General features: G+C 58.4%; 2 protein-coding genes across 7 annotated transcripts in view; one reads left to right on the forward strand and one right to left on the reverse strand.

The window, feature by feature from the left end:
- Nucleotides 1–14,756, reverse strand: part of GATA3 (GATA binding protein 3) — a 30,256-nt gene that overhangs the window by 14,964 nt on the left and 536 nt on the right. For 2 of the 3 annotated variants that reach the window (XM_057544221.1, XM_057544220.1), the window contains exons 1-3: nucleotides 5,747–6,000; nucleotides 4,679–5,309; nucleotides 1,725–2,261 (exon numbers count right to left, since the gene is read on the reverse strand). In XM_057544221.1, coding sequence (XP_057400204.1) covers nucleotides 1,725–2,261; nucleotides 4,679–4,919 — 778 coding nt within the window. In that variant the 5' untranslated portion in view covers nucleotides 4,920–5,309; nucleotides 5,747–6,000. Of the gene's footprint in view, nucleotides 1–1,724; nucleotides 2,262–4,678; nucleotides 5,310–5,746; nucleotides 6,001–14,756 lie in introns of those variants that run through there. The other variant, XM_007167421.3, reaches the window with a different exon arrangement.
- On the forward strand, nucleotides 8,732–13,494 carry LOC130707704 (sterile alpha motif domain-containing protein 1-like). Of its 4 annotated transcripts, none has more exons than XM_057544222.1 (4): nucleotides 8,732–9,184; nucleotides 9,497–9,762; nucleotides 11,610–11,799; nucleotides 12,031–13,494. In XM_057544222.1, exons 1-4 carry the CDS (start codon nucleotides 9,090–9,092, stop codon nucleotides 12,134–12,136), a joined length of 657 nt encoding a protein of 218 aa, XP_057400205.1. In that variant the 5' UTR covers nucleotides 8,732–9,089; the 3' UTR covers nucleotides 12,137–13,494. The 4 variants fall into 4 exon arrangements, 3 of the variants coding, with proteins under 3 accessions (XP_057400205.1, XP_057400206.1, XP_057400207.1); XM_057544223.1 differs by having other exon boundaries at nucleotides 12,120–13,494; XM_057544224.1 differs by having other exon boundaries at nucleotides 12,188–13,494.

Here is a 14,756-nt window from a genome sequence, read left to right on the forward strand (position 1 = left end):
GAGAACTTCCCCAAAAAAATCCCACCCCGACTTCAAAATGGACAGGTTGTTCTCTTACTGCCATCAGCCTCGGAGCCTGGATCGAGCCCCATGCACCCCACCCCCGCTTTTGTGAGCAGATCTGTACCCCGCTTCCCGGGGACCCTCCGCTCGCCCGCCGAGGCAGCGAGGCCACTTTCCTGCCCTGTTCTCCCTTCCCCTTGCTTTCTCTTCGGCTCCACCAGCGAGCCTACCTCCCTCTCCCTCTGCCGACTTTCATGTATTGAACACGCAGGTCTGAGTTTTCTGTCAGCCTAACCGCATCCGGGCTCTATTAAAGTTCCTGGCTCGGGATAAACAATGCAACTGTCGCGTGCAGCAGTCTGAAAATAATTGGATTAGCTAAAACATATCAACTAAATAGAGACAGTCCTGCCCAAGCAGTCGGAGTGAATGTCACCCTGGAAAAAAACCCTGGAAACTGATCTCATGGTCACTGGGCACCCAGAGCCCTCCCTCGGAAGTTTTCTAAACCCGGGTTTTGCAGGCTCTGTTTCAAGACTGGTTGTCTCATCCAGCAAAGACAAGTGATTTCCACCACTTCTGTGTATACAGAGTCTCTACAGAGAAAGGGCAGAGGGTAGCCAGTTGAGACAGACCAGGACGGAGACGCCCACCCTGAAATGGACACCCCCAAGGAAACATGACAATCTTCCCCAAACCACCTCAAAAAATACAGTGAAATCTCATCTCAGAGACTCCCCGACTCTGATTCAGCTGCTTCGACATTGGTGGTGGTTATTTTATTTTTAAAGCATAAATACTTTGTGTGGGCTTTACTGTTTCTTTTCATGCCAGCCTCTACACCAAGAGAATAAAAATGCTGCTCGCTTTTAGCCGGGGTGTGCTTTTCTAAGAGAGGATGGGCAGAGGAAGCAGAGACACACCTGGGGAATCTTTTTCCATCCTTCCTAACCCCTCTAGCTTCAGATCAGTCGGGAAGTAGGTCGTAAGATGACTTCCTTCCCCTGCCTGAGCTCCCAGCACTAGAAGATACTGCAGGTAACTAGCCCTTCTGACTTCCATAGAACTGCCTCCCCAGGGCAGAGCCCACCTCTCTACCCAGAAGTCAGGATGGGAGACTTCTTTTCCACGCAGAGAATGTGTGTCCTATCTTTGCCACGGTCCCGCCCCCAGCGAAAAATATACACACGCTTTATTTGTACATGTCTGTGTAAAGGGCTGTCCTCTGGTGACTGTATGACCCCCTCTGAGCTGAGCGGAGGGGAACAGTCAGGACACAGAGGCCAGGGGGGTCAGAGGAGGGACCTGTGTTTGTTTGGGTTTCAGGAGGTTTCGTTTTAGCATTAAACACTAAAGATTTATTCCCTCCCCTTCCATTTGCGCTTGAAAACTGACTAAAGGTTACTGCCAGCACCCAGAAGTTCCTTGGCAGGACAGGCAGGAGATGGGGGTCTGTTTTTGTTTGTCTTTTTCCTTCCCCAGCTCTTGGGGTTGGCTTTTCAATCAGATCTCACTTGCCCTCTGCTCTGAAGACAGGAATGAGATAGGACACACCTCATTCTTTCCCCGCTGGAAGAATGGGAAGATATTAAATCTCGAAGGGTCTGAACGGCCACCCAGCTCCCGGGAGGGGCCGGAGGGCACGCTCTAGTCCCTGTCCCGGATTTTGGAGCAGGGAAGGGGACGAGGGGAAAGGTCTCGAGGGGAGAGAAGGTTCCTACCTGTGCTGGATCTGGCCTTGGGCCTCGACTTGCATCCGAAGCCGGTGGGGGAGCCCCCGAGCAGGCTGCTGGGTGGGAAGAGTCCGGAGCTGTACTCGGGAACGTAGGGTGGGTAGGTGGTGATGGGGTGGTGGGCTGAGGCCGCCGCCCCTCCCAGGGTGGTCATGCTGCTGCGGGGATGCGCCGACTCGAGCTTCATGCTGTCGGGCAGAGGCACCTGGTACTTGATGCACTCCTTCTCGTCCTGGCGGCCCGAGCCGGCTGAGCCCGGGGTGGACAGGGACGGGTCCGGGGAGACGTCCTTCGGCGGGGTGGGCGGAAAGGTGAAGAGGTGCGGGCTGGAGTGGCCCGCCGACAGGGACGAGGACGAGGCTGGGGGGTACACCGACAGGGGCCCCGGGGAGCCGTGGTGGATGGACGTCTTGGAGAAGGGGCTGAGGTTCCAGGGCGAAGCGGTGTGGTGGCCGCCCAGCGCCTTGCCGCCGTCCAGCCAGGGCAGGGATCCGTGCAGCAGAGGCGGCCGGCACACCTGGCTCCCTGCGTGGGTAAAGGGGAAGGCCCGGGAGAGAGACAGGCGAGTGAGAGTAGCCCCCGGAGGCCTTCAGGCACCTGGGCATCCTCGCCCTCCACCCCAGCCTCCCTGGCAAGACAATCCCCACACACACCGGACCTCACACTCCCTGATCCTGGGGGCCCCAGCAGTACCTGGGCCAGCACACCCCCTTCACCCCTCTCTCCCCACCAATGTCCCATCAAATCCAGGGAATTAAGGGCCTGTGTCTGACACCCAAGAGGTGCTGTCATGGAGCGAGAAGGGCCCTGGCTTCCTTGGCCTCTCCAGATACACTTTCTGAATCACAGCCCTGAGGTCCCTCTCTGGAACCTGACTTGATTTATTGGTTTCCTTCAATGGCCCAGCGGCCCCCAGCCCAGACCTAATCCCAGGCAGCCTGATAAGAGGGTGGGCTGGGAAGGATGAGGCCTGAAGGGGTGAGCCCAGCCATACAACCGCTCAAAACCAGGAGAACACACGGACCCTAAGAGAGGCCCAGTTGCAGAGCCAGCTCCCCACGCCCAGAGCAGGGAGAGGGCTTGGAAGAGAGGAGAGGGAGCATTTTAGGGTTACTTGCACGTAAGCCCACTTCAATGCTTGCTCGTATTTGGCCAGGCCTGGAATGGGATTTGCAGGGAAGTGAACTGCTCAGGCTGTCGGAGAAAGTTTCCAAGGCTGGACTCTAGGATGGCACTTTTATCTGCCGTTCTCACCCTCCCAAATCCTACTGGAAAAAAATAAAACAGGCCCATATGCCCCCAGAGTTATGATTCCACCAGTGCAATATGTGAATTTTCACCTGAGCCCCTGAGACACAAAATTCCAGTTTCTGTGTCTATTTCACTCACACACAGAGTAAATAGAGCTGTCGTTTGAAATGCAGAGTTTTAAGGCAGCTGTAACTCAGACCAGAAGAGGCTCTGAGAAGGGTAAGTTTAAACGGCAAGTACAAATCCACACACTTATTGATCTTTTAATCCAGTACCTGTCTCAGCATTTGACATTCTATTTAACCATTAAGAACAATACCGAAACTAAAATCTTAAGAGAAAGGAAGGGGAGGGGAGTCGAGGGGGAAGGAGAGCTCTCCGAACACCAAGGGTCAAGCTTCACATTATGCAGGAAGTAGTATAGTAAATAATATTAAGGCTGCATCTACCGCATTTCCACTTAACTGCTGATCTGCACAGAACAAGGGCAAAGAGCGCCCCATCCGCAGAAACAATTGTTTGAAACCTGGTGACAGCAGGGAGGAGAACGCCTGCTGCCCTAGGGGCTCTGTCATCGGCCCCAACCCCGGGATCTAAGTCGGGGAACCAGGGCAGACCTCAACTGAGATCGCCTCACAGTTCCTCCGCCTGAAATGTTGCAATTTCTTCTTTGGGAACACGCTTACAGATGGAAAGCCTTAAGAGCTTTTTCCCCCCAACTACATAGAGCTGGGTTTCTCTCTACCATTTCAGAACTCTCCTGAACTCCTCAAGGTGAAAGAGAAAGAAAAAAAAAAAAGAAAGAAAGAAAGAAAGAAAAGAAAAAGCAACTGGAATCGCTCCTCCATAAAAGGAAACCCTGATGGATCCCAGATCTTTGGGAGCCTAATGGGTCTGTTGTAGGGCCGAAGGAGAGAGCAAGGCAAGAGTTGCAGGGAGCAGGCAATGAGACAACCAAAAAGTGTAGAGGGAGGAAAATTCCGTGCAGCCGGGAATCTAGGAAACCCCAAATGTCTCAAACTTAAGACGGGAGTCTTTCCACCAAAACCCGGTCAAGCACCAGACTTCCCTTCCTCAGAGCCTAGAGGTAGGAGATGTACCTAAAAACCAAATGCACTAGCTTTGGGGAAAGGCCGAAACACAGCGGTGGGAATAAATACGTTTCTCGGGCCTTTCTGGAAATGTGCCGGAGAAACATACCGAGGCACGCCGGCAGAAGCCCCAGAGAGAGAACCACGGGATAACCGGAGGAGCGAAGCCCCTAGAAAGAACCCAGCCCCAGCCAGGTTTGGCCGGCACCGGATGCCCGGTCGGGGGAGCGGTGGCCGGTGGAGGCAGAGGCTCGGCTCCCGGCGCCCGGGATCTCCGAGGCCCCCGAACCAGCGGCCGCGCGGGGAGAGAGGGCTGCAGCGCGGCGCCCGCCAGGTGAGCGCCAGGCCCCGGGGACCGCAGTGGCGCAGAGGCGCCTGCTGCGACTGTTTTGAAAAACAGACTCTCGCGACGATCGAGACGCCTTCCTCGCCCATTTCCGGGCCCCAGTTTTTTTTGTTGTTGTTGTTGTTTTTAATGAAGCAGCAACGGCACTTGGGGGCTTTGGCCGGGTATCCCCACCCCCTGGTCCCTCCCTGCCTCTCCGACCCGAGAGAGCCGGGACAGTCGGACGGAGGTCCCCGCACCCGGGGCGGACTCACCGTGGTGGGTCGGAGGGTACCTCTGCACGGTGGCCCTCACCGAGTTTCCATAGTAGGACGGGACGTGGTTGCCTTGACCGTCAATGTTAAAAAGTACATCCACCTCCTCCGGCAGGGGGTACTGCGCCGGGTCCATGTAGGAGTGGCCGAGGCCCGGGTGGTGCGTGTCCGGATGCTGCCCGTTGAGGACCGCGGGGTGGTGGTGGCTCACCCAGCGCGGCTGGTCCGCCGTCACCTCCATGGCCCCGGCTGCGCTCTCGCCCTCTCGCCGGGCCCGGAACCCGCGTGCTGAGAGGGAGGGCGGTCGGGCTGGGAGGTCGGGGGCTACGAGGCTCTGCAGGTGCTCCTGCCGTCGGAGGGGTGGGGGTCGTTTAAAGATTTGTTTTTAGTTGGGAAATGGGAAAGCTAGGAAGGAAAAGTGAGCAAATGAGATTTTTTTTTTTTTAATCTTTGCGGGGTAGTTTAGCGAAAAGAAGAGAAAGAAAAAAGAAATTCCAAAAATTACGTATGGGAGTATAAAGGGGGACCAAATTGTAAAAGGGGGGCGAAGACTGGCTGGAATTCTGCAAGTGAGGCTCCTCTGCACCGGGGGCTACTCGGCGGCTCCAAGACTGAGTCTCTCCCGGGTCACCTGCAAAGGAGAGAAGGGGAGACCTGGATGAGGTCCTAAGTACTTAGCACCTGAGTTTATGAAGTGGCACCACCTCCCCCCGAGCCGCCCGGCCCCGCGCCCGCGCCCCCGGGACACGCACACACGACGCACACACGCGCGCACACGTGCACGCCCCCTCCGGAGGTCGGAAAACCGGGAGGCAGCGGGGGACTGAATGACTCCCAAATACATCCCCAGCAGCCCGGCTCTCCCGGGAACCCGGGACTGACTGAGCGGTTCCAACTTGGACGACAACTCCCTCCCTCCAGGGACCCAGGTCCCAGGACCTACTTTCCAGCCTCCAGAAACTCTCCAAAAGAGGAGGGTTGAGTTTTCAATGTTTTAAAGTCCTCCCAAATGGAGAGAGAAAACAAATCAAACTTAAAAAAAAAAAAAAAAAAGTCGCCAGTACCAACCTGGGTAGCGAGGAGCAGAGAGGAGGAGGAGGAGGCGTGTGACCTGGGAGAGCAGAAACTGCCCGGTCAGATTGCGTGGCTCGCTCTGTCTCGCGCTCTCTCCGTCTCTCTCTTTTTTCCTCTCTCTCTCTCTCTCTCCCTCTCTCAGTATTTTTTTTTTTTTTACAGGGAATGCATTCTTTCTGAAAGTATCAAGACGGCGCCAGGCAGCTCAGTGTTCGCAGACAGCTGTGGCGCGACGGAACTTAAGGAGGTTCTAGTGTCATCCGCGCCGACGGGGGAGGAGCCTGGCTCTGGCGAGGAGGGGACAGGATCACCAGCACAAGGAAACTGCAACCCAAACCCGCTCAGGACTTCACCGCCCCCCCCACCCCCGCCTCTCCTCCCGCCCCTCCACTGACCGGAAAGGGGCGCCGCGGAGGGCGGCCAGGGCGGAGGGGCGGCGGGGCGGGTGGGCGAGGCGCACCCGGGTTCGGGGCGGAGGGGGCGGGCCGGAGGGAATTCGCGCTCTGGCCCTTTAAATGTGGCTCCAGCTCCTGCCAATTCATTCCGGCTCGGTAGGTTATTCCGTGCCGAGGAAACCGGCCTGCCCCATTCATAAAGTTTATTTCTACAGGCGGCCTTTCTTTTTCAGACTTTAAAAATGAGCAAACATTTTTTGCATTCAATCCAGGGTATGGGGTAGTTTATTGATGTGGGGTCTCTGTGCAAGTAAAAGTGATCAGGAAAAAAAAATGTAATGTCATAGTACTTGGAGATGTGCCTCTCTCACCTAAGGGATTGAGAAATTGGGCAAAAAAAAAAAAAAAAATCTGTCTTTGATTGAAATGTCGGTGATACTTTGGTGGTCGTGGTCAACATTCTCCCAGCCTCTTGCGTTAATAAGCCTCTCGAATGTTTCAGCTGTTGCAGCTGTCCTTTCCAGACCTAATATTTGTAATCAATGTGTGCTTTTTGACTTGAGTGACAATAGTGATGGATGAAAAGGAGAGGGGGCGAGAGGCTCTGTCTCCCCCAGCACAGAGAGAGCGGGTGGGGAGAAAAGCGCTCGGGTCTTCACTCCGGTTACCCAACTTTTTCCCTTCTCCCCGCCCAGGGCCCTACTTAACTCCCGCTCCCGGCGTTTTTCCCCAGCCCCCTCCTCCGACCCCCACCCCGGCCGCCGGGCAGGGCAGCGGCGGCCTCTCCCGGGTCCCGCAGAACGCGGGACTGGCCGGGTCAGACCCCGCAGCCCTGAGCGGAGGGAGCGGGTCTCAGACACGGCCCGCGAGGGGGGGCGGGGCGTACGGGGCGTGGCCGGGAAGGGGCCAATCAGCGCGCGAGGCTGCGGCCGGGCCGCGATTGGTCGGCCCCGCGGGCTCCAACCTCCCCGGCCTCTCTCGGTGCTTTGAGCCACTGCATCCCCTAGCGGCGCTCAGGCTCCTGCAGCCGGCTGGCCCCTGAACGCGGCCCGGGTGTGCAAGAGATAGGCGGGAAGCGAAGACTCAGGTTCCACCCGTGGCTCACCCCAGGGCAATGTGTGCGAGGACAGAGTGTGGGTTCTCCCGCAGGCTTTCCCACGGACGGTACTAAGAGCTTGATTTGGGGTTTTATTTGAAGGCATTATTCCCTCTTCGCTTCTCTGCCCCATAAAAATTCCCTACAAATACACACACAAAAAAGTCGACATAGAAGAGACCGTTCCTAAAAGTAAGTTCTGGAGGATTCTTTTCGTGCGGTGAAGGAAAAACATCAACACTCAGCCTTACTTGGTGTGGGGTGTGTGTCCTGCTTTAATATACAATTCTCGTAGAAAGACTAGTAAATTTTATTTGGAATAAATGGTGGAAACGTGGGTTTTCCCAACTTGGAATTGGAGCTTCTCTTGAGTCTCCGTCTTCTTAAATCTTATGTTCGTTAGAAACCAGGGTTGAATTTCTAGATACGGAACAGGAAGAAAATCCCTAAATTAACCCCCCTCCCCCATGTTTCTCCTGAGCCCATTTAGTCCTTGTTTATTAGGGCGGCCCAGTAAAAGAGCATCGATTTTCCTTCATTCCGACCACGTCTCTCTAGGGCCAGTCAAGCTGCCAGCCTCTCCTCCTGCTCACGGCGCTCTGCAAACCTTTTAATTATTTAGTTTCTAACATTCACCGGAAACCGCTCCATAAACAAGGACAGACGAACGCATACACATTTTTGCTAAAATCCCCGAGATTAAGATTAAGGATGGCAGCAGAGGCGAAATAAATGAAAAGAGCATCTTTGCGCGTCGGTCTAAGACCAGGCAACACTAGCCGGACCCCAGTTCAAAGCCACGCGGAAAATCCCAAACGTAGCTCTTTGGTCCTCTACGCCGAGAACTGAAAGCCCGGGAAGTAAAAGGGACCCATCCTCCGAGAGAGAAACTGCTGACGCCAGGACTTGAAAATGTTAACTCCCGAGGCTAAGACCGATTTTAAAAGACAAAGAGAAAAATATCTATGAGAAGGAGGCCTCCCGGTGTAGCGGCGCCTCTCTGATAACAGACAAAACTTTTTTGGGGGGGGGGCATTATTCATTTTAATTAAATCGCAAGCGCCGAGTCAGGCTGCAGTAAGCTCAAGATTCACCCCCAACCCTTGGAAAAATAAAAGATCTTGAAGCCCCTCTTGGTCTGGGTGGTTTGGAAGTGGCAGGGAAGCGTGGGGGGGCTGTGGCTAGATGCCCCGTGTAATAGAGCCAGCCTGTAGGGGGTATTTAACATTTAATTCCCAGCCGGTCCGCCCCTGTTCCCGGACTGACAGTGGGTAATTGGGAAAGAGGACGTTGCTCTTTTGATGGCCCGCGCCGGCCAGTCTCGCCGACGCCACACTGGGTTTGACGTCACGGGCCCAGCCCCAGAGCCAGGAGCACAGAGCAGGGGGGGAGGGAAAAGGAGAGGAGGGGGATACTGGGGAGGGAGGGCCGAGGTCGGCCCCGGGACCCAGGGGGAAGGAAGGGGGAAGGGAGCCAGGCCGGAGAGAGGCTGCGGCGCGTGGCCTGAGGCGGAGAGCCTGGCTGCGGGGGTCTGGGCCAGGCCAGGCGCCGGCCTGACCCGCCTCGCCGGCGAATGCAGGCCGGGCTTCCTCCTCCGAAGGAGGGCGGGGGAGGGGAGGGGGCTCGAGGCCCGGCGAAAGGGGGGAAAGGTGGTCCTGAGCCCCCCTCAGCCTTAGCTCGCAAAGCTAATCCTGGCCTCCTGTGGAGATGCCTCAGCGCCCTCCTACAGACCTGAAGGCACCCCTAGCCAGGACCCCGGGCCGGGCCTGGTCTAGCGAGTCCCCTCTTCTCCCCGAGAGCGGACGGCGGAGCTCCGGTGGAGGAAGAGAGGTGGAGACCTGGGAGGATGCTGCCGCCGCCGCCGCCGCCGCCGCCGCCACCACCACCACCACCGCTGCAGGGCCCCGGGCTCCTGCAGAGCGCGAGGCCTCCCTCACCAGGGTAAGGGGCTGGCCGAGGTCTGGATGCCTGGGACCCTGGGGGCAAGCATCCCGGAGCCGAGCAGGCGACAGCGCAGCCACCGCCCATCCCCCGCCGCCCGGAGCTGGTACCTGGGCTGTGCGTGGGGCGGCGGGAGCGGGTTGGCCTATCTGAAACGCCAGGCCTCGAGGTGGCTGCTTCAGGCGTCACGTTGAGCGGGGTGTGTGTGCCCTCTTGGGGAAAGGGTAAGAAATGGAGCCTTACTTTCTCTCCTGGGTTGGGGTAAGCTGGGACCCACACACACACACCCCAAACACATGCCCCCCTGTTCAGGTCCCTCCCACCCGCCCTCCCCGGAGCTCAGAAGCTCTCTTCGGATGCAAGTGGGGAACCCAGTCCCGCAAAGGAACCGGAGCCCGCGGTGCAGAGGGGAGGAGCGTACCCCCAGGCTCACCCCTGGGGTCTCAGGACCCAGAGAGCGGAGATCCACGCGGCCAGCGTCACCCACCCGAGCCTGGCGACAGGCGCGTCCAGGCGAGCTCCGCGGGGCCGAGGTGCCGGGAGAGCGGCCCCGGGCGCCCGCGCGCTGCCCGCCGAGGGTAACCAGAAAAGCCGAACCTCGGGGTCGAAGTCATAAAGTTACTAATCCCGCGCAGGGGGAGAGAGCGTGCCTCGGCCGCCTGGGGCGGTCATTTGAGCGTGTTTACTTAAGGACTTTGCAAGCGGAGCGCGCGCGAAATAGTCGGATTTCCAGAGAGGCAGCAAATATTTGCAGGCGGGAGAAAGAAGCGGAGCCGGGCCGCGCCGCCGCGTCCCTCCCACCGGAGCCGCGGCGCCGGCCTGGGCGGACCCGGCCGCGCAGTTACAGACAGAAGTGAAGCCAGGGACCTGCGGGGCTGGGGGCGGGGAGGGCGCAGAGCCACAGCAAAGGCCAGAAATTGGAGCGCGGCCCCGAGGCTCTGGCGAGCTGGGGCTGGAGGAGGAGAAGTCCCTTCCCATTCCAGCCCGATCAATCTTCCTTGGCTGCGATCGGTCAATAAAAATGGTGTGAACCGGTCGCGGTCGCTGTGCGTCTGGGGAGGAAGTGGAGGCCAGAGGTGCCGAGGCCGGCGCCGGCGCCCCGCACCAGCCCGGTTCGCGCGCGGGCGGTCTGCAAGCCTCAGGCCGGCAGCCAGTTCCTCTCCGGGAGCCGAGCGCGGCCCGGCGGGGCCTTTAATTGGATGTCTCCATTTTTATAGTGGCCATTGTTGGAGCAATTAGCGAGAGACAATAAGCGCCAAGAGGCGTTTAATTCGATTCCATGCGCCGGCTGCGGCCGGGACTAGGGCGCTCTGGAAGAAGTGGCTGGCCCGGAAAGGAAGACCTGGTTAAGTGTCGGATCCCTGCCTTGCCGGTTTTGTCTTAGGTGTGGGAGGTCTCAAGAGGCAAGCTGAAAGCGGGGTGAGGGCAACCAGGTCCTGGTCCTGGTCCTGGTCCTGGTCCTGGACGGGGGGAAACCCGTCCTGGGCCTCGCTAGCCCTGAGGGGCGCCCCCGGAACCGCCGCGCCTGCAGGCAGCACGCGTCCGAGCTGCGGCCACCGCGCGGGTCCCCAGTGCCTGTTAGAGGAAGAAAAGCAGAGAGAACAGGGACGTGGAAACCGGCCTCCTTCCTCCTTAGCCCTGGGTCCCCCACCTCGATCACCCGAACTGTCCCAATTTCCTTTCCCATTGGGGGAGGAGGGGCAAAGGAGAGAACCCCCTTCTGGCGCGTACACACCTCCCTCTCCACCGAGCCAGCCTCGCTACCCCCTCCTCTGCCTCGGCCCTCGGATTATGTTACCGTGGCCGGGCGAGGATTTTTACTGGATACGAGAATAGCACAGGTAAAGCTGTATAAACAGCTCGCCGGCAGCCGGGCGAGAGGGTTACGCCGGGGACACGGCCGGAGGCGCCACCGCCAGGCCCCGGCTGCGCGAGCGAAACGGCGGGGGAGCCCGCTCGGGCGCGGCGTCCTGGGACAGCGCAGGCTACACGCACATTCTACGCTATCTCTGCAGTTCCCACCCAAGCCCCCTTTCTCTTTCCCGCATGAGCTGAAATGCAGAAAGTGGAGAGCGGAATCACAAGCTGAGGAGAGAGAAGTGGGCAGTGCTGACTGTTCTGTTCAAAGGAAATACAGCGAGCAGGGAACTTGGGGGGGGGGACGCAGAATAAAGGGGACCCCAAAATTCACAGGCAAAGGGAAGATGCTATAGGTGGAAACGACAAGGGGGAAACCCGCGGGAACTCGGGCGAAAAGCGCTCTCGGCACGCGCCCAGACCCTCCCGGCTCCCACGCCCACCCGCCCAGGCCCAGGGTCTACCTGCCCTGGAAAATGAGCCAGCACTTTGGGGGTGGTATGTGGTTTGATTTACTTTTTTTTTTTTTTTTCCGCTTATTCATCTATCACCGGTTAAAACTCGGAAGGAAACCCGCTCGGGCCAGGAGGAGCAGCGAGAGACGTCGGAGAGGAGATGCCCTCGGAGATTACCCCCTCCCAATCTGCCCCTACCGCCCGGCCGGGCCCTCCAGCTTCAAGGGATCCTGGCCCTCCCTCTGCCGATACCCTTTTCTCCCCCGTAGAGAAAAACCCTGATGGTAGCGAGATAAAAACTGGGTAGGTAAGGGTGTAGCGGAAAGGGGGAGGGGGAGGGAGACGACAGGGGATTTCTGTTTTCGAGTTTAACAATGCACATGTCAGAGGGTTGGCCATGGGGGGAGCCCCGGGGTTGGATAGGGGAGAAAGATTTCCCCTTGAGGGCCAGTTGAAAGGAATGCGAGTCACCCTGGAGGAAGGGGGCCCCTCCGAGCTCTCCCTCCCTCCTGGTTTTGGGGGCCTGGGGGACAGGTGGAGCCGCGAGAGAAGGGAAGGGATGGAGGTGCTCCAGCGGGTCCCCGCGGCGTCTCCGCGGCCACAGGCCGTCTGTCCCGCCCCAGCGGCACCACTGTCGTAGGAAGCGGCTAGCGGCGCCTCACCCCAGTCTCTCGTCCTGGGGGTGCCTCAGGCCGCACCGCTGAAGCCTCCGGGACGCCCAGGGAAGGGAGCGGCCACCGCAGCCAGGAAAGGAGTCAGCAGTGCGGGATTCACCCACGTGAACAACAGGCCCTCGCGTTTTGGGGGCAGAAGGGGTGCACGTGGGGCACCGGTTCCACTCTCCCCTAGCCTCCCAGCGCCCCCGGTTTGTCGCCCGCCGCCTCACCGCCGCGCATCTCTAGAGGCCCCTGGCCAGCCCCGAGCCCCAGCGCTCGCCGCGGCCGACTCTCTGCCGGCCACTTCATTTTGGCATTTCAGGAGAAGGAGGGCTTTCTTTTGGGGCTACTGTGTTTTTACTTCTCTAGCCTGAAAAATTGGGGTGTCGATTGCTGGACAATGACAGCTTCGAGGGCAGGGGACTTCACGACCGGGAGAGGGAAATGGGGGGAGGTAATTACGTTCCGACCAGCAGACAGCAGAGGCGCGAAGTGTTCGTGTCTTCCTCTGGACACGCCGGAGAGCGCGGTAAAATCTGTAGATCTGCCCGGCTCCGAGGCGCCCACCCTCCGCCCTTCCCTCTCGCCAGGACTGCGCCCGGCCGCCGCCTCTCCCCGGCGGCCCCGGCTCGCGCTCGGCTCTCCGCCGCCTGCCACCTCGCGGACCCGGAGCAATTTGTTATATAAAACCAAACAACAACCACACACGTGTGTCTGCACACCCGCAGCGACGGACACCCAGGGAGTGCTCCGCTCGAGCGCCCTGGGCCACGTTTCTTTCTCCTCCTTCCAACCGCCGCACCCCCTCACCACCTCTAGTCCCGGCTGCCCAGCGGCCAGGAACAAAAAGTGGGGTTCGTACTCCAGATCCGGGGCTTTCTTGGCCCGCTCACTTGGTTACTCCCACCATTAAGAAAAAGAGGTGATCGGAAATATTTGGTCCGCACACAAAGACACACCACAAAAGGAATGCACTTTTCTGTGCGAAAGGGCTGGAACACCGAGAAGGAGACCACACCTGAGCGCAGCCGAAATGGTTAGAATAACCGGCTGCCGGAGAGCACTGGGCCTTCGGACTCTGCCCCCACTACCTCATCTGCATCTCTCATTCCCTGCTACCTCCCGCGGTTCCTGGCGCAAACTGCCTTAACCTCCAGAAGAGGGGTCCTCAGCCACCCGGCTCCCGCGTACCTGCTCTTTTCCCAGGCCTCTCAGGGTGGCCCTGCGCTGCTGGGCGTCCACCCAGGGGTGCCCACTCCCACCCCTTCACTGCATCCCCCGACTCACCCCCACCTCCTGTATCCTTGGCAAAAAGGCAGGATGAACATAACAAATAAAGCAAAATGCAGCTTCCTCTGTCTCCGGGCTTTTGGCAGGGAAGACCAACCCTGATCCTGATTCGTGGGGGTGGGGGGGAGGGCGGGGTGGGTGGAGATTCTGTGTAGAAGGGAGGGGGGCCGTGGGGTGCGGGGCTTGTGTAGGGTGCACCACTCACCCGGCTCCTCAGACCCCAGCTGCCTTCTCCAGCCAGGAACTTGAGGCCTGGCAGGGCAACTGCTGGGAGCTGGGCCTCCTGCCCAGTCCCAGGCAAAGTCGATATGGGAGCCCCTAAGACCCTGGGTCTGCACCCACCTGGGTCTTGGTTTGTCTGACCTGGATGCCGTATCCCACCCCAGATTCAAATGGGCAGCAAGTCCTTCCCTCAGAATCACACATTTTAAAGGTTTAATGGTAAGCCCCCTCCTCACAACCAGCCACTGGGGCCCTGCAAGCATCTCCTATCCAGGACTCCATCTCGATTGACTCTACCAGCCTGACTGGGACCCCCTGCCCCAAGCCTGTCACACAACCAACAGCCCCCCTCCACACACGCACCCCTTTTCTACCACAGCCGCTAAGGGATGGGAGGGCTGCAAATGTTACTTTATTATTATCTGTCCCTTTAAACTTCATTCTCCCCCCACAACCCCAGTGCCCTGGTGAATGTGGGTGACAGAGGAAGAGAAAAGCACAGGTGAACTGGGAACTCAAGCAGAGGAGAGATCCTCCAGGTTAGACTCCTTTGCGTCCCCTGCCCTGGACAGACTCACCCGTGTCCACTTCCTCAAAGCACCCTACGGTGTCTGAGAGGAAGGAAAGGTGAATAAAAACAACTCTCCTACTCAGAGTCACTCAACTTCCCTTGCATTTTAACGTTATCTGTCTTTGTTGGGAACTGCTTCTGATTGAGTGACTTCTTGGAGGTCTGTTGGTCCAATGTCCCGGGAGAAAGTAGAGTTCTTGTTTCCTCTCCCCCTCCCACTCCCCAGGACCCTGGACACCCTCCCTCCCAGGCTGTGGTTTTCTCACCCACCTCAGGGTGCTCCTGGAAGCAAAGGCGCCTGCCAGCCACCAGCTCCCCAAGGGATGCCAGATGCCCACACATCTGGGCTCCAACTTTCAACCCACAGTGCACAGCTGTTTCTTTAATTATATGCAGAGACAATGAGCCTAAACAGTCACTTGTAGGCAGAGGGAAATAAACATGAAATTGACACTGGACCCTGCAGCCACCTTGGGGAGAAGGCTGAGATGCTCCTTCAAACTGGTTCTATTCCCCAACCC

The sequence above is a fragment of the Balaenoptera acutorostrata genome, chromosome 3 (genome assembly GCF_949987535.1).
Source record: "Balaenoptera acutorostrata chromosome 3, mBalAcu1.1, whole genome shotgun sequence".
NCBI classification, from domain to species: Eukaryota; Metazoa; Chordata; class Mammalia; order Artiodactyla; family Balaenopteridae; genus Balaenoptera; species Balaenoptera acutorostrata.